The sequence below is a fragment of the Callithrix jacchus genome, chromosome 6, assembly GCF_049354715.1.
Source record: "Callithrix jacchus isolate 240 chromosome 6, calJac240_pri, whole genome shotgun sequence".
NCBI lineage: Eukaryota > Metazoa > Chordata > Mammalia > Primates > Cebidae > Callithrix > Callithrix jacchus.
The window spans coordinates 78,773,762-78,792,708 of record NC_133507.1 but is presented as its reverse complement, the minus strand read 5'-3'; the positions used below and the strand labels follow the sequence as shown (position 1 = coordinate 78,792,708).

General features: G+C 37.6%; 1 protein-coding gene across 44 annotated transcripts in view; it reads right to left on the bottom strand.

The window, feature by feature from the left end:
* NEB (nebulin) overlaps positions 1-18,947 on the bottom strand; it is a 222,981-nt gene that overhangs the window by 97,120 nt on the left and 106,914 nt on the right. For all 44 annotated transcript variants that reach the window (XM_035304905.3, XM_078327751.1, XM_078327755.1 and 41 more), the window contains 14 exons: positions 17,312-17,623; positions 16,792-16,995; positions 15,627-15,731; positions 12,105-12,212; positions 10,681-10,992; positions 9,493-9,696; positions 8,918-9,022; positions 7,564-7,671; positions 5,844-6,155; positions 4,256-4,459; positions 2,818-2,922; positions 2,568-2,675; positions 1,920-2,231; positions 1,000-1,203 (listed from right to left, as the gene is read on the bottom strand). In XM_035304905.3, the coding sequence (XP_035160796.3) occupies positions 1,000-1,203; positions 1,920-2,231; positions 2,568-2,675; positions 2,818-2,922; positions 4,256-4,459; positions 5,844-6,155; positions 7,564-7,671; positions 8,918-9,022; positions 9,493-9,696; positions 10,681-10,992; positions 12,105-12,212; positions 15,627-15,731; positions 16,792-16,995; positions 17,312-17,623 (2,703 nt within the window). The remainder of the gene's footprint in view (positions 1-999; positions 1,204-1,919; positions 2,232-2,567; positions 2,676-2,817; positions 2,923-4,255; positions 4,460-5,843; positions 6,156-7,563; positions 7,672-8,917; positions 9,023-9,492; positions 9,697-10,680; positions 10,993-12,104; positions 12,213-15,626; positions 15,732-16,791; positions 16,996-17,311; positions 17,624-18,947) is intronic.

Here is an 18,947-nt window from a genome sequence, read left to right as displayed (position 1 = left end):
GTTAATTTTATGTGTCAACTTGGCTGGGGCACAGTACCCAGATATTTAGTCTAACATTATTTTAGGTGTTTCTGTGATAGTATTGTTAAAATGAAGTTAACATTTAAATCAGATGTGGGTAAGCCTCATCTAATTAGTTGAAGACCTTGATAGACAAGCTGAACCTCCCCAGCAGATGGTCTTTGGGATTGAATTGCAGCACAGCCCTCAGTCTCCAGCCTGCTGGCCTACCCTGCACACTTTGGACTTGCCAGCCTGTACTATCTCATGAGCCAATTTCTTAAAGTCTATCTCTCTCTTTCTGTGTGTGTGTGCGTGTGTGTGTGTTTGCACACACATCCTATTGGTTCTGTTTCTCTAGAGAATCTGGACTGATACAATGTTATATTATTTATTATGTAGCATGACACTACATGTCTTAGTATTTAATATGACATCAACAAATATTTGTGTTCCTGAGTTGTCATGGAGTGACATTTTCATTGCAGTGCTTCGAAGTGTGTATGTGTGATAGAAAAAAAGCCATGTTGGTGTTTGTCAGAGTTTTATTTTCAATGTAATGTATCTTCACTAGTGAAGACATTCTTTTTTTTTTTTTAAGACAAAGTCTCGCTATGTCACCAGGCTGGAGTGCAGTGGCATGATCTTGGCTCACTGCAACCTCTGACTCCTGGTTTAAGTAATTCTCTTGCCTCAGCCTCTCAATTAGCTGCAATTATAGGCATGCGCCACCACGCCCAGCTAATTTTTGCATTTTTAGCAGAGATGGGTTTCACCATATTGGCCAAGATGGTCTTGATCTTCTGACTTCGTGATCCACCCACCTTAGTCTCCCAAAGTACTGGGATTACAGGCATGAACTAGTGAAGACATTCTTAGAGTTGCTCCTCTCACTAGAATTCTTTGAGGAAGAAGTCTAGTCTACATGCTCAGTTTGTGTGGTATCATCGGAAAAAAGAATCCAGAACCAGGAAAGCTTGATAGTAGGATGGTTCTTACCTCACTTATTTGCAGAGAATTGGCTTTTGCCAGGACAACTTCTGGAGTGTCGACAATGCTGGTGAATGACAGAGCTTCTGGACGTGTCCTATAGAGTCTTTCATTCAGGAGGTCTTGAGCAACCTTCACTCTGTTCATTTCCACTGAGCCTTCTGGCATCCAACCGATGCCACGCATCCACTCCAGGTCTGCCTTATATACATTCTATAAAGATGTCAGACAAAAATACCATTTCAAGTGTTAGACATACCACCCCTTAGCTGAAAAATAAAGCACATGGGGTTGAAGGGAGGATAAGCGGAGATTGCACTTCCAAAAAGTAAGACCTGAGACCTCACATGATTCAGGGTTTTTAATACTGATGACAGAAGTAATTTGTAAAAACATAATTATTTATACTAGCCATGAATAATAATATATAGTAATAATGCTGATTTCCGTGATATAGTTGATATTTCAAAAAATTTTATAATTGAAAATTTTTAAGGGAAATTTTGCTAAATCAAATTCCATTTTAATCCTGTGATAATTGATCCAAGGAAATGCTGTTTAGTGTTTTGGATCTAGCATAATAGCAGCAATTTTTTAAAAAACATTCAGATGATTTCTATTTGTCTGAAATATATTTTCATTGCCAGAAGCTACAAATGACATGGGAAAAAAAAAGTCTAAACTAGGCTGGGGAATAAAGGACATGACCTCACTAATAGAAATGACCTCATGTCATCTCTACTTTTGCTTCTCACAACATAACTACTAAAGATGGATTTTATATTAAACAATGTAAATGGTTCTCCCACATCCCTGCCCCCAGGTTTGTGCAGTACACAGCCCAGGGGCTTGTCCACAGTGGCACTGACAGGACAATTAACAAATCTACATCTTCCCCTTCCCCTTTTCCCAAAATTCATTTTACGTACATCACTCTGCAGGTCATAGGCCTTCTTTGCTTGGATAATGTCGTTTTGATCAGGCATGCATGTCCAGTAATGCAGGTAATTGCGATAATCAATGTCACTGACCAGCGTCTGACATTTCTTGGCCAGCAAGATGCCCAGCATGTCCACAGGGCTAGAGAACTTGGTCTTCCACTTCTGGAATTCCTTCTTGTACTCCCTTTCACTTTGAATTTTTCCTGCATGTATGGCACACATAATCTTGGGATCATCTTCAATGCTCTGGGCTCCAATGTGGTGGCCTTTCTGTTTCTCATAGGCTTCCTTGTATTTGTACTAAAATGCCAGAAATACAAGTGTAGACATCCCATTTTAAAACCATGCTCATGCTGACAATTACAGGTAACTTTAAAAGTGATGTTTTATATCATGATAAAAATAATTATAATGTAATCATTTATCTTCATTGGTGGAAACTTTCCCTGCAGTAACTCTAACTATAATGCCAAAATGTATTTTTATTCTCTGTAACAACAAAGGGAAAGGTCTTGGGAGGTAGAAGGTAGGACTGGAAGGTACATGTGGCAGTAACTATAGAGTGTGGTCCACCAGCCACCCTCTGGGTTGTTCAGCTTGGTGGAGACCACAGAGAGTTAGATGGAAGGTACTCACATCACTGGCAATGTCCCTGGAGGCCTTGGCACTTTTGATGGAAATAGCATCAGCTCTCAGATCATAGTCCTTCATCTTTGATTCATCCCATCCTTTGGTGTAAAGTTTCTAGGGAAGAGATAATAGATGACAGAAAATAAAAGTGTTTGAGGAAGGCAATAGGCCGATTCCAGAAATGAAACTGTTAAGGTGAAAAAAGCATTTTAATTATTCTTAGAAAGGTTTAAGCAACGATTAGGAAATCTCTTACTTGGCTGATATTGGCAGAGTTGCTCTTGGCCAGCAGGATTTCTGGGGTGTCTGGCATCACATGGATGGAGGCTTTGTCGGCATCCCAAGCTTCTGTGTATAAATGCTACGGGGCAGGGTGGCGGGGGTGGGAGAGGGAGAGTAAGAGCTTTTGTTAAAGCCAATCACATCATTACAGTTAACAAATATAACTCACATTTAACTATAAAATAGCTCCTTCTAATGCTTTTAGAAGGAGGTGAGGAAAACAAAAGGATCATGGGGAAAATAAAATATAACAATATTTAAATAGCTGTACAGTGGTTTCATAATTAATATGAAGCAATATAATGGTGGCTATTATTAATTCTTTTCATCCAATGAATCACAAGCTTATTCAGACATCCAGAGATGGAGCTCAGTTATAGAACTACGAGACAGTAGAAATCCCTAGACTTCAGAGTCCATCCGAAGTGCAAACCCAACTCTACTATTTCCAAGCTGTGTGATCTTGAGAAAGGTATCAGAGATACTCCTCACATTCCTCCTTTCTGAGAGGAGGATAATCATTCTTTTTTATCGAGTATGTTTTGAAGATGACCCATAACATATATAAAATGGCCAAGTCATAGCTGATACTCAGATATTTTTATGGTGATTCCTATTGCTGTTATCATTGTGGTTGCTGTTGATGGATGTGGTATAAAAGAGTTTCTAGAGTCGTATACCCCAAACTCTGGAGTTTGCGGTCTGAAGCCACTTTCATATTCTGCACTGAGCACTCAGTTGTACTAGCCTAACGACTGGAAGGCTTCTAGGCAGGTGAGGGAAATTCAAGTTCAAGTCAATCTAAAATATGCATATTAAGGGCTGACTCATTGGATTAAAAATAAATAGACTAATAGAACTTTGGATGAAACAAATGATCATCTATCTTGTGTAATAAAACTGAAAGCAGAAATAGCAGCTAGCTTTCAAAAGTGTATTTCCATAACCTAATGTGGAGGAGCAAACCCAGCAACCAATTTTAATGTATACCAGCACCGCTATGAAACAGTATGTGTTTCACAGCACTCAGAATGAAATATAAATGGCTTATATTCCTTACCAGATGGCTAAAGACACATCAATGGCCTGAGTCTGCTCTGCCTAGGAGAATGTGCAAGGAAAGGTAATGTATTTGTGCTATCTCCAGGTCACTGCTCAGAAGGGTGGGTGCATCACTCCAGGGAAATCATCCCAGGCTCTGTTCCCACATGCACATAGAGAATCAGGGGGCAGGGTGTTGAGAAGAGCACACAGCGTCACCTTGAATTCAAGCAGATTCTCTGTAAAAGGCCTACATGAGAATCAGGCCTAAGACATCTCCTTTCTCAGCCGACACTTAGAGAATTTCCTACTTTATGAACCAAATCTGTGGAAGGTATGTTTCTGGCAACAGGAAACAGCTGGAGACTCACCTTGCTCATGGTCAGGGCGTTATTCTTGGCAAGGACAATTTCTGGAGTGTCTGTAATGCATGTGAATTTGAGCTGGTCTGCAGGCTGGCGGTACTTCCTTTCACTCAGAATTTCTCCAGCCCTCTTCACCTTCTCGACCTCTACAGAGCCAATGGGAACCCATCCGATGCCTCTCAGCCACTCAAGATCAGATTTGTAAAGAGCCTGAAAATGAAATAACGTTAAATATTTATAGAGTTACTGTTTTCAAGTTTCTTAGAAAAATTGTCTCAATATGTATAATTCATTTTTAAATTTCCATTCAAAAGTTATAATAGATATGTCCTATGAGTTAAATAGACACATAATTATAATGAAATTGATTCATTTGGAAAATTAAGTTGTTTAAAACAGGAATTTTTTTTTTTTTCTTTTTTCAAGACAGAGTTTCGCTCTTATTACCCAGGCTGGAGTGCAATGGCACTATCTCGGCTCACCGCAACCTCCGCCTCCTTGGTTCAAGCAATTCTCCTGCCTCAGCCTCCCGAGTAGCTGGGACTACAGGCATGCGCCACCATGCCCAGCTAATTTTTGTATTTTTAGTAGAGACAGGGTTTCACCATGTTGGCTAGGATGGTCTCGATCTCTTGACCTCGTGATCCACCTGCCTCGGCCTCCCAAAGTGCTGGGATTATAGGCATGAGCCACCGCGCCTGGCCTAAAACAGGAATTCTTAACCTGGCATCAGTGAACTTGGAAAGAAAAAATATACAACATCCTCATTTTCATTAACCTGTAACTGAAATATAGCATTTCAATCATTATAAGTATAAGCAATAGATTATAGTAGTATTGCTACTACACCTGAGTTTGTCAGCGATAGAAATCTCAAATCTTTTTATATCCTATTATAGTTTGATATAGTTTGGTTCTGCATCTTCATCCAGATCTCAAGTTGAATTGTAAACCTCAATGTTGGATGAGGGGTCTGGTGGGAGGTGATTGGGTCATGGGGCTTGACTTCCCCTTGCCTTGCTGTTCTTTTGACAGTGAGTTCTCATGAGATCTGGGCATTTAAAAGTGTGTAGCACAACCCCCTTTGCTCTCTCTGTCCTGCTCTGCCATGTGAAGATGTGCCTGCTTCTCCTTCACCTTCCACCATGATTGTAAGTTTCCTGAGGCCTCCCAGCCAAGCTTCTGGAACATCCTATGGAACTGTGAGTCAATTAAACCTCTTTTCTTCATAAATTATCCAGTCTCACATAGTTCTTCATAGCAATGTGAGAACAGACTAATAAAGAGTTGTTGCTGATGTCTTGAAATATTTATGGTCATCACTTCTTTGAAATTAGTTATTACAGTCACTGCTAGAACTTTTTACTTAATGTATGAATAAAAAGCATATTACAGGTTTCGTTTAATACTTTCATAATGATATTTCAACATGATTGGTTTTGTTTGAAACTAAATACATATTTTATTTTGTGCATTTCAGAACATTATCCTAAAGAGTTGTCTGTAGGTTTCACCAGACTGAGGAAAGATTCTATGGCACAAAAGAGTTAGAATGCTTTTCTAAACCTTGTCTGAAGATTTTAGAGCCACTCACATCACTCTGCAGGTCATAGGCCTTCCGAGCTTGAATGACATCATTCTGATCAGGCAGGCAGGTCCATTCATGCAGGGGGTGCTTGTAGTCTATGTCGCTTACAAGGATCTGGCACTTTTTGGCCAGCACCACCCCCAGCATGTCCACTGGGCTGCTGAACTTGGTCTTCCACTTCTCGAAGTCCTTCTTGTACTCCCTGTCACTCTGGATCTTGGCCGCATGGATGGACCACATCATCTTGGGGTCATCCTTAATGTTCCGAGCCCCAATGTGGTGGCCAAGCTGTTTGCGGTAGCCTTCCTTGTACTTGTACTAAAAAAAGAAAAAAGATACGAGTCTAATGACAAGAACCTCTTATATACTCACGTTTCACAGGTTCACACACACATTGTTTCTTTTTCTTTTCCCCATCACTATCGCAAAGGGGAAAGGTGAATACCATCAACCCTATTTTTAAAAGTCAAAATGTGAACCTAGCAGGGGTTTAGTGATGTGTACAGTCACACCACAAGCAGGTGGCAGCATGAGCCTAGAATGAAGAGCTTCTCGTTCTTAATATTTTTCCTCCTCATTATACTACATTTCTTAGTTTACATTTGATTCCTTAACAAGTAGAGGCAAATATATTATACAATCTAATGGAGCATCTACTTAAAGACATGGTTGTTTTCCCAAAACTGTTTGACATTAAGAATATTTTAGAATATTTCCCTTATTAGAACTTATAATAGACATCTCAGTCAAGGATATGTGTTATATTTAGATGGAGTTTATGTGCCGCCAGGAAATGGTCCCCTTATTAGCCTGCCAACATCACTGAGCTTTCACTGCGAGTCAGTTTATCTACCTTTAAGATTCAAGAATAACACATTATGGTCCATTTCACCATGAAGCGATTATGAAATGATTATGGTGTGGGCTTCTCCCACTTAACAGCAAGAAAAGTTTTGATAATAGGGTGTGTATCCTTAACCTTGACAAAATGAATTTCTAAATTGATTGAGATCTGTCTCAGAGAGTTTTTGGTTTACAGAAGGATTGAAGCATATGTGTAAGGCAGGGGACCCTTCCAGAGGAGGGAATGTCTGGATTTGAGTCCTAAGGAGGCTTGTTGCAGAATGAGGACACTAGGCACCCTTAGGAGGTGTTTCACATGTGAAGAAAAGGAGTAGAGAAGAGGCAAGTGGGCGCTGAGAAAAAGCCTTGCTTACTTCACCATCTGTTCTTGTGTCCACTGAGGGACATCTCACTAATTAGGAGTTACAAAGGACAAAACAAATCTCTAAAACATATGCATCTAGTTTGCTTTTAATGCCAGAATAGATAGAAGTAGTAAGGAAGAATTTACATGTATATTGGCTGTTTCCCACATATTAATTCCCACAAACATCTAGGTCAACTGCTGCTCAATTTCCTATTTTTTTTCTTTTTGGAGACAGAGTATCCAATTTTTGAGGCTCAAAAATATGAACCCATTTTTGGTGTCCATAAAAAACTCTTTTAAAAATAGTATGTCTCTATTTTTGATTGACTGCCAGGTACATCGGGTCTAGAATTTCATGCTTTTCTTTTTTCCATTTACAATTCTATATACGGGAAAATCACTAAAGGGAATTGAGACTTGTAGGGGCAACTAAATTTCTGGCAAGAAAAACTCTAAAAGCTTTTGTTTGTCAACATCTTTGAGTAAGAAATGTCTTTTTCAAAAGCATCCACTTACATCACTAGCAATTTCTCTTGAAGCCTTGGCTGCTCGGATTGGAATGGCATCCAGACGCAAGTCATAGCCTTCCTTTCTGGACTCTTCCAAAGCAAGTTTATAGAGTTTCTGTAAAAAGAAATTAATTATTCATTACTTCTTCCATAAAAAATGAATCTGTTTATTATTATATTTTGTCTGTCCTAATTTAAACTACAGACATAATCCACAAAGTCAGGCATTAGGGTGGGTTTATAGATAGCTTTGTCTCATGGGTGCTTAAGGATTTTTAAGGCACATTTCCAAACTTCGGGATTTTTATTGACTTGTAAATTTCAACAAAAAATGTGGGAGAAAAAAATCAACATTTGGTTGACAAAATTTTATTTGCCAAACAAACAGATGTAAAAAAAATTATTTATTGGCCAGGCATGGTGGCTCACACTTGTAATCCTAGCACTTTGGGAGGCTGAGGTGGGGAGATCACTTGAGGTCATGAGTTTGAGGAGAGACTAGCCTGGCTAATATGGTGAAACCCTGTCTCCACTAAAAATACAAAAATTAGCTGGGCATGGTGGTATGCACCTGCAATCCCAGCTACTCAGGAGGCTGAGGCAGGAGAATTGCTTGAACCTAGGAGGCAGAGGTTGCAGGGAGCCAAAATTGTGCCACTATACTCTATTCTGGGTGAAAGAGTGAAGCTATGTTTCAAACAAAACAAAACAAAAACAGAACAAAACGAAACGCTATTTATTATTGTCATCGTAATATAAAAGACGGGCCATCTTAATACCAAAGAAGGACAATATTTTAAAATGTAATCATTTAGTTTTATGAAAAGCAATGCCTCGTGCTTATTTTTTCTTGTTTTGCTGTGGACTATTAGACAATGATCCCTTTGTGGACTGGGATTTTAGGATCATTCCACATATGAAAATGTTAGTTTGGACAGAGATGCCTGGAAAAATGTTTGCAAGTTAACATCAAATGATAGCAGAGCCTACTGAAGCAGCAAAATAATATGTGGCTTACTAACTCACCAGATTCCAACCCACTCCTTACCTACTCACTAGCTGCTGAAAAAATAATGACTTGCTATCCACACTGACCTTCAGGGGGAGGCTTTAAAAGTATAATTCCTACGGGAATATTTATCCATAATCATTCAGTTCCCGAGAACCTGTTAATAAAGAGGTAGCCTACTTTGTGGACCCACCACAAAGCTTAAAATTGAATCAAACGAGAACTATGTCTTCTGCTGAAAATGGTAGTTTGGAGTATGTGTAATAAATTAGTCAAAACATTTTCCTAAGAAAACAGCTACAATAGTTCATTTTCTCCTTTGTGTTCATTCCAAGACCAACAGTTTACTCACATCACTGTAGTTTATTCGGTTGAGTTTGGCTAACATGATTTCTGGTGTATCAGGCATGACATGAATAGTCTTCTTGTCATTGTCCCAGGCTTCAGTATATAAGCGCTGCATAAAAAAATTAGAAAAATATTTTGGTGTTCACAGACTTTATTCTTTTGATTATGCGCCAGTCGTCTCTCTTGTATTCAAGGTAGAAATAAAATTATTAAAGCTGCATGAATTCCTTTGTTTCTTACTAAAATTCTTTCAAGAATCTAATACTTTAACTGTTAAAGGACTTGTCAGTTATGAAAAGTATAATAGGATTGAAGTATTTAAAATAATTTCTAGGAAAGAGTTATAGCACACATTATTTTTTTTAACAACCTGCTATTCCAATCGGAAGCACACAGTACTTTTAACATTGGTTTAATATTTTGAGGTATCACTAAGTAACAATGGCATTATAGTGGGAAAAATCATTTTAAAAGGTATCATGATTCTTATTATAATCTTTAAAATGCAATAATGCATCAGAATTTTTGCAATGTTCTATGGTAACTTTCGGTATCCAACAGTGAGGATCGAAGACTCACCTTATTCATGTTTATAGCATTGTTTTTTGCCAGCACCTGCTCCGGAGTGTCTGTTATACTGGTAAATTTCAGTGTGTCTGGATGCTGACGGTAGATATTATCACTAAGTATTTCTGCAGCTCTCTTGGCCCTAACAACTTCCAAGGAACCAATCGGAACCCAGCCAATGCCTTTCATCCATTCAAGGTCTGACTTATACAAATTCTGCAGATGAACATATAAGAAACACATTTATTAATTAGCATTTCAAATTCATAGTTACAAAATGGGTTATCCTAGAGAAATACAAAAGTACTGAATAGATAAGATTCCCAGCATAGTCAGTCACTCACTACACACATTATTGAATCCTAACACTACACACATCATTGAATCGTAAGCATATTTTTTCCTGAGCATTTTTTGGGTACAGAGGAGTACACCAAGATTGGTTTTTTTTTTTTAAAGTAAAAGACACGGTCCTGCCCATGAGAGTATTACAAGATTTTTACACAGGAGCATGCTTTCTTAGCCTTGAAAATGTATTCTAATAGCTCCAAATAAAACCACATACTCAGACTGATGATGTGTGAGCACTGCAATCAAAAAATTCTGTTATTTCCATCTTCAAAAATCACAAAATTTCAAATGTATAAAGGAAATGTGATGTTGCAGAGATCTGTTTGATATTTACCTAATTATTCATTTTCTTTTACTCTCAATAGGGCATGATAAATAAGTATTAGATAACTGGACTGGTTTTTAAAAACATAAGAATGACAGAATTTTCTCATTGGTAAGTATAAAATGTAAATTAAAATAACTTAGCATAATATGCTTTCCCTCTTATTATCTCTATACTACCCTCTGCCAACATGCACACACACTTTTTACCTCCTTAGCCAAAAGTTTGCAGTGATGCATCTTTAAGGGTTAAATTTCATCTGATTCAGACAGAGGAAGCCTGAATCCCTATGAAGACTTATACCTGTATAGAATTGATAATATTTACCTTATTTCCCCTCCTACAGAGAACTTTTGGAGAAGAAAACAAATTGTAGTACTTCCAGTTGAAAAGTCCTTTCCGACACTTAATTGTAAATTATTTGAAATACACAAATAAATTGCACTTCATTGGCAGTAGTCGGAACCCACAGACACGTTTCAGACCCACTTTTAACACTCAGAGCTAATATCAAGAAAACTCACGTCACTCTGGAGGTCATAGGCTTTCCGTGCATGAATGATGTCATTCTGGTCAGGCAGGCAGATCCATTCATGAAGAGGATGTTTATAGTCCACGTCGCTGACCAAGGTCTGACACTTCTTGGCCAAAACGATACCAAGCATGTCCACTGGGCTGCTGTACCTTGTCTTGTATTTCTCAAATTCTTTCTTGTACTCACGGTCACTCTGCACTTTGGCAATGTGGAGGGACCACATTATCTTGGGGTCATCATGTACTGCTCGGGCACCAATGTGGTGACCCAACTGTTTACGATATGCTTCTTTGTATTTGTACTGAAAGAGAGAATCCAGTAAATAAGGAGGAGGCACAAAGGGCCATTCCCTGTCGTTCTTTCTGTGGTGGTGCTTTCTACGAAATCTTTAAGGCAACAGAGGAGTTTCACTGGTCATGCTGCTGTGATGCTGCTTATTGGACTGTTGTGTTCATTGGCACATTCCCACAGAATAACTTCACAATGGTTCTTTTACATATGCTAGAGAATTATATGTTGGCAAAAAGTGATAAAAAGTGAATACTGAAACGAAGAACCCAATTACAGTAATAAACCATGACAGTGTCTCAGAATTCCACCATGTGAGTGAGCCTATTTAAAAACATACCTGGGGTGTGTGTTTACATGGATCATTAAAATTTTCTAACGTAGTCTGAGAAATAATTTCCTCTTCACAAACAATTTGGGAGGGTTAGTTTAAAAATAAAAATATTCTGTTATTTAATAGATGGAGAGTTTCAGTTTTACAAAATGAAAATCCTGGAAATCTGTTGTACAACAATATGAATACAATGAACCCTACCAAACAGTATACTTGAAAATGGTTAATATGGTAAATTTTATATTACATATCTATTTAATCAGAATTTAAAAATTTAAAAACCTATAAAAATGGACAATTTTATTACTCTTGGATTAATTTTTAGGATGTCCAGGCATATGTTTTCATTTTTAGGGTAAAGAAATACTGATTCTGTGCACCCCATGGCAAGAAAACTTTTAATTTTTTTGCTATCCTATGTTCTTTTTCAAGCTATGGGGCAAACTAAGTTAAACCTCCTTCTTTTCTGGCGTTTTTGCCTTGAGTATATTCCAAGGAGAGCTTCTGAGATTCTGTGAGTAGCTCAGCATACATACATCTAACTTTAATCGAGGCATTCACTCCTATTGAGCAAAGATCAAAAATAAGGAGTCAAATGAGCCACATTCCAGTCTAGGCTATGCTTCTGTGGTGCTTGTGATCTTGGGCAAATTATCTGTGTCTCAAGCCTCAATATATTTGCCTATGCACTGAAGGGACTTAAGGTGGATGATGACCAAAGAGACGTCCAGCTGTATTCCCTGTGTGGCTGGCCTGATGGTAAGAAATGTTAGGACTTGATCAACTCTTACATCACTGGCAATATCCCGAGAGGCCTTGGCAGCCACAATGGGAATGGCATCACTTCTCAAGTCATAGCCTTCTTTCTTGGCTTCTTCCATGGCCTGACGATAGAGGCTCTAAGGAAAGAAGTAGTAGCTTTTAAATATAGAATTCACATTCACTCGAGAAATACATTTTTGTCAAAGGACGACCACTTTTGGGTGCAAAACTACACTAGTATATTCAGCCTTAAATCAGAAAAAGAACTCTTACTTTCTGTTTATCCTTGGATATTTATTTAAATGAAAATTTCATATTCAGCAAGTTTTGACAACACAATCTCTCTTTGCACAAATCTTATACATTCCATACATTAAATGAACAGCTCTTAGTGTGTTTAGATTGTTCACTACTTGCTCTTTTCATGCAACAACTAAGAAATGTTGATTTATTTAACTTCAAATTTGAACTGGGAACATTTTTACTAGCAGAGAATAGTATCACATAATAGCATATAATAATACTACCACTAGGAGGATGTGTCCATAATATAATTTAGTGCTGAACTAAGGATGTATTACTCTTTCTGAACTCTGTTAATATTGATTTGCTCCCTCTTTATTATTTCATCAACTTCTGGAAGTTGTTAGCAGACATGAGGGTAGCAGGTATCAAAGATTTAGGAGTCGAAACTGCAAAACAGATAAAATTCTATTTATTAACGTCTGTGAATTGAGAAAGCACCGCCACTGTTCAATTTCTGTGGCAGGACAGATGTACACAGAAGACAAAACACAAATGTTATATGGGAATGTCATTTGAGAACCAAATCATCTATACCAATGGTTTTTAGCCTTTTTTGTTTGTGAACCAGTGATGAAAATTTTGACTGATTCTGTATCCTCTTAACAAAAATTTTAAATAACTGCAAATATCAGTATTCAATAAATCGGAAAAAGATAAGTATACGGTTTGATAACAATTTTTAAACATAAAAAAATAAAAATTTATTGGCTTTCTTAATGAGACATGACTTGTAGGAGTTCATGGTGGCTTGATTGACAAACTTTTGATGGGCAATAATGAATTAAGTTTCCTGGTAGAGTTTTGTGGGGTTTCTGTTGTTGTTGTTGTTATTTTGTTTGTTTTTTGAGAGAGTCTCACTCTGTCACCCAGGGTAGAGTGCAGTGGCATAATCTTGGCTCACTGCCTCTCAGATTCAAGTGATTCTTGTGCCTCAGGCACCCAAGTAGCTGGGATTACAGGTGCATGCCACCACGCCCAGCTAATTTTTGTATTTTTAATAGAGATGAGTGTTGCCATGTTGGCCAGGCTGATCTCAGACTCCTGAACTCAAGTGATCCTCCTGCCTCAGCCTCCCAAATTGCTGGGATTTCAGGTATGAGCCACTGCACCCAGCCATGTTTGGTAGAGTTTTAATACTTTCACACATGCATCACAGTAACTACTAGGATAACTTTTTTCTTTTTCTTTTAAAAATGAAATCTTTATATTATCATACTTAAATATTTTAATGTACATCTTAATATTTTAAAATGTATTATTTCCACCTTTTGCAAAACTTCAAACCTACAGAAAAGTTGCAAGTTCCAACTATCCAACTTATTAACATTTTTGCCATATTTGCCTCCTCTTTCTCTTTATGTGTGTATGTATTTCTTCATTTTACTTATTATTATTTTCAATTGTCAAACTGATTAAGAGAAAACTGTATACAACATGGCCTTCATCCTTGAATACTTTATCATGTATCTCCCAAGAATAAAGATATTTTATGTAACTACAATATATGTATCAGACTCAGGAAATTTAACATTGATACAGTATTATTGTCTAGTTCTATCCTCTTTCATTATCAAATAAACAGTCAATATTCAAATCTCATCAGTTGTCCCAATAATTACCTTTATAGCAATGTTGCTTTCCTATCCAAAATTCAATTCAATAGAATGAGTAGCATTTAGTTCTCTAGTTTCTAACTAGAATAGGTAAATGAGAACTTAAGAGGAAAAAAATAGATGGATTTGCTTACTTTTACATTTATGGAATGAAGGTACCATAGGCAATGGGTTGAGAAGAAATTCAAGTGGGCCATTCTGAAATCTAATCTTAGATTCCTCAGGGAATCAACATGATCATTCAATTTTATTTTTACTTCTTTGTGTGTATTCATGGGACATGAGTGCAATTTTGCTACATTAATACATTGCACTGTGGTGAAGTCAGAGCCTTCAATGCACGATCATGCAATTTTAAAGAAACTAAATCCAGCTGAAAATTTTAGAATTAAAAAATAGCCCAATTTCCTTGCAGCAGTCTGAAAAAAAAAAAATCTACCTCAATTCCCCTAATGCAAACAAATGAGAGAGGCTTAAGAGCTTCTTTACAATCTGGAATAGAAATTAACTTCATCTTCCGAGAAGATAACCCAACTGAGAAGCTCTGTGGCCAAGAGAAAATGGCCCACTCAATAGTGACTGAAGCCAAGGCCAATCAAATATTTATAATCAAGCTTGTCAGTTGGTCAGTTTTATAATGCTGGAGAAAGCGAAATCATACCCTCTTCACTTTACTGGTCGTGATTATTTGATCTAAGCATGTTTCCTCTTTAAGGCTTCCTTATTATAAGCAAAAGTAATTAATATGGGTAAAATAATAAATTTGGTCATCTTTAAAATCAGTAAATTTTCTAGTGCTGTCAAACTGAAGAAAACTCTGCCTTTCTAAAAGAAAATGAAGACACATAAACATGTTTTAAAAATTAGTAGTCTTCTTAAATCAACCATATAAATTCTTAACTTTGGCAAGAACAATTGAGCAAAACACTATTTATGCAGCAGTATTTCTGGACTGCAAAGATGTGCAACGACACGTTTAGCAAGGCTGGAGATAGTTCATAAAAGAATGTATTTTACGTTCTCAGGCCGTATGAAATGCGTGAATTTAAGCATTCTCATTTTAGTTCTTGCAAATAAAGCTCAAGTTATTTTGAGCATATTAAATATACCTAATTTTCACAGTGAGTTGAGTGTAAAGGAGAGACATGAAAGTTTTGCACCAATATATTGCACCAGGTTCCACACCGGACATGTTAAATATTTTACCTCATTTAGTCATTCTTTAGAAATTCTTTTGGATAGGCATTTTAATCCTACTTAACAGATGAGGTAAATGAAGAAAAGAAACTTGCCAAATAAATTTAGAAGCAGGTACTACATTGATTAATAGCAAGAATTAGTTTTAATTACAATTATGTTTTAGTCATTAATAGTTGACTTAAGATATTAACCCATCCTAAAATGAAGATACTTTTGTGTCTATCTCTCTCTCTTTCTTTCTCTCTCTCTGATCTATCTACCTTTCTATCTACCTATTTTTTAATACAATGATATGTATATTCAAGATAGAGTAAATGGCATAAAAAGCCAACTAAGCTACCTGGCTTTCACGAGGATTAAATCCATAATTCTGACATTTTTACATCAGCAAAAATCAGTGTGGCCAGACCAAAGAAATAAAAAAAATCTTACCTCACTGTAATTTATTTTATTTTGTCTTGCCAACATGATTTCAGGCGTATCAGGCATAATATGGACTTGGGTCTTGTCTTTGTCCCAGGCTTCTGTGTATAAGCGCTGTGAAGGATAAAAAGGTTAACAAATTAGAAAAATAGTTTGTTGTAAACATGAGTTTTCAATTAAGAAATCATGACAAAATTGAGAGGCAGCTTTCTTGCTGTCTGTGCATGTGCTGTATGTTAACATTCTTTTCAACCTCTGATTTTACAATATGCTTTTTGTAACAAAATATAAATGTATACTCAGATATGAAAAGGAAAATATATATGTGGCATATATATATATAATCAAACACGCACAGGTGTGTTTGGTAACCCCCCACCCCAATTAAATTAAAAGCAAGTATTTCCCAAGCATATATTCACATCCATATTTGTACTATGGCTATATTAAAAAATCCTTCCCACAATTTTATTTCTTTGATGCTGTTTTTTGTTGGTTAATTAACTGCAAATATACCTAGATATGCTATCTCTAGATTTCTTTTTGATAGATATTATAAAGATTTGCATCTTTTTTTTTTTAAATGAGACAGAGTTTCACTCTGTTGCCCAGGCTGGAATGCAGCAGCACAACCATGGCTCACTTCAGCCTCAACCTCTCCAGGCACAGGTGATCCTCCCACCTCAGCCTCCCAAGTAACTAGGATACAGGTGCACATCACCACACCCAGCTAATTTTTATATTTTTTGAAGAGACAGCGTTTCGACATGCTGCCCAGGCTAATCTCCAACTCCTGAGCCCAAGTGATCTGCCACCTCAGCCTCTCAAAGGTGTTGAGATTACAGGTGAGAGCCACCACGGCTGGATTGCATCTTTCTTGTTTGTTCTGTACTCACCTAAATATGTATTCAGCAAGAAAGAAATCTTCATACCAAACCATTAACTCTTACAGACTTCAAACAGTTTGAACCCAAAATAGCTGTCCTATTCTTAACTCTATTTCACAAGAGATGTCAAAGCATGTATTGTTATCTAACAGAATAGAGAACTCAACTGAATCACTCTACATTGGATAGCAATTTAACTGGATTAAACAAGAGACTAACTTAATTAACAATAGGTATCTTAAATGACACACAGCCCTGACTTATTTTCCCACAAATTGGGGGCTCACCTTGTTCATGTTGAGAGCATTGTTCTTGGCCAACACTTGCTCTAGAGAATCAGTGATGCTGGTAAATTTCAGCTTGTCCGGAGGTTGGCGGTAGATGTGATCACTCAGTATTTCTGCAGCTCTCTTGCACTTGACTACATCCACAGACCCAATGGGGACCCAGCCAATGCCTTTCAGCCACTGGAGATCAGATTTGTAAATGTTCTGGAGAGATTAAACACAAAAGCAAGTATTACTGAAGTTGTTTTAACATGATTTCAAAAATAAACAATTAACACTAGAAAAGCTTGGGTAGTAAAATTTCATGTATATGTCCCTCAGTACATGAAGGCTGAATTGAATAGTCTCATGGTATTTCTTTCTTTCTCTCCAAGAAAAAAGGTAAGAAGAGGTGACTAAAAAATGAGCAGAGAGAAGACTGTCATCCCTTCTGAGAGTTCTATCTAATCCTAGACCACTGTCTTAGTATTTCTATGAATTACTATCATGAACACAGCTACCATGGATCTTAAGTACTCACGTCGCTCTGGAGGTCATAGGCCTGCCGAGCGTGGATGACATCATTCTGGTCGGGCAGGCACGTCCACTCGTGCAGGTAGTTCTTGTAGTCCACGTCGCTGACTAAGGTCTGGCACTTCTTGGCCAGCACCACCCCCAGCATGTCCACTGGGCTGCTGAACTTGGTCTTCCACTTCTCAAAGTCCTTCTTGTACTCCCTGTCACTCTGGATCTTGGCCACGTGCATGGACCACATCATCTTGGGGTCATCTTTAACGTTCCGGGCTCCAATGTGGTGGCCGAGTTGCTTGCGGTAGCCATCTTTGTATTTGTACTAAAATAAAGGTGGTCATTTCAAAAATAAAAATGAATAGAAAGGCTTAGAAGTCTCATTAATTTAAAACTTTATTATTTTAAAATTGCTAATTCTTGTAGAGAAATGAAGGAATCTGATGATCAGTTTTTCTCCCCATCCTAAATTCTGATTAGACTTTACAGCACTAATCTAACAGGCAGTAATTTAATGGAAGTCTCATAAATAGCCTAACAGCAACAGTCTAATAGGAATAGTCCAGTGGGAAGGTAAGCCAAACTACATGGTCCTATGGCTTGTAGACATTAAGTCCTTGAAAATAAAGGAAGCTACACTTTACAGAAGATCATTTGTATTGTGTACTGCCATTTCTTCATCTTGGGCCCATGAAGTCACTAACCCAAAACTCTTACATATGATTTTGAGACGGCTATTCCTGAGTCCACAGATAGTAATTTAACCCTCCACCGCCATCCAACATACCCACACTCACTCCCAAATTTGGCTTTGCTGACTTTCATTGGGGCACTGACTCTCTGAAGTGAACTGGATTATGTTTCCATCCTAAAAGCCCTGCTCTGTTGGAGATCAAATTTGACTGAGGTTTGTTGGGGATTCCTCAAGTGAGAAAATGGAATGTATGTCTACAAAAAAAGCATTTTGTTGGTCGTGGTGGTAAGGGGTAACTGGATATTTTCTGTTTCAGACACCACACCACACAAATATTTACAGAATATTCACAGAAGTCTGAATTTTCAGCTGGGTACAGTGGCTCATGCCTGTAATCTTAGTAGTTTGGGAGGCCAAGGCAGGCAGATCACCTGAGGTCAGGAGTTTGAGACCAGCTGTCCAACATAGTGAAAAATATAAAAATTAGCCAAGTATGGTGGCAAGTGCCTGTAATCCCAGCTACTAAGGAAGCTGAGGCAGGAGAATCACTTGAAGCTGGGAGGTGGAGGTTGCAGTGAACCAAGATCATGCCATCACACTCCAGCTTGGGCGACAAGAGAGAGACTGAGACTGCATCTTAAAAAAAAAAATAAATAAATAAAAATGAAGAAGTCTGAATTCTTCACCAAATAACCCACCTCTTTCAGAGATGGCAGGAACAGAATTATGTTCACCATTTTGTTGTTTTCCTTGTCTTTGTCTTTCTGTTTTCATTTTAAAAGAACTCAAAACGAAACACTTAAGATAATTTTCCAAAAAAAAAAAAAAATGAGCTGGCAAAAACACAGAGCAGATTTGGGGAAAGGTGGATTTCCTACAGCTCTTTTTCTGAGGTTGAACCAATACATGTAACTAAGTTATTTTCAACACCTCTTCTGCCATTTTCGGTTTTCTG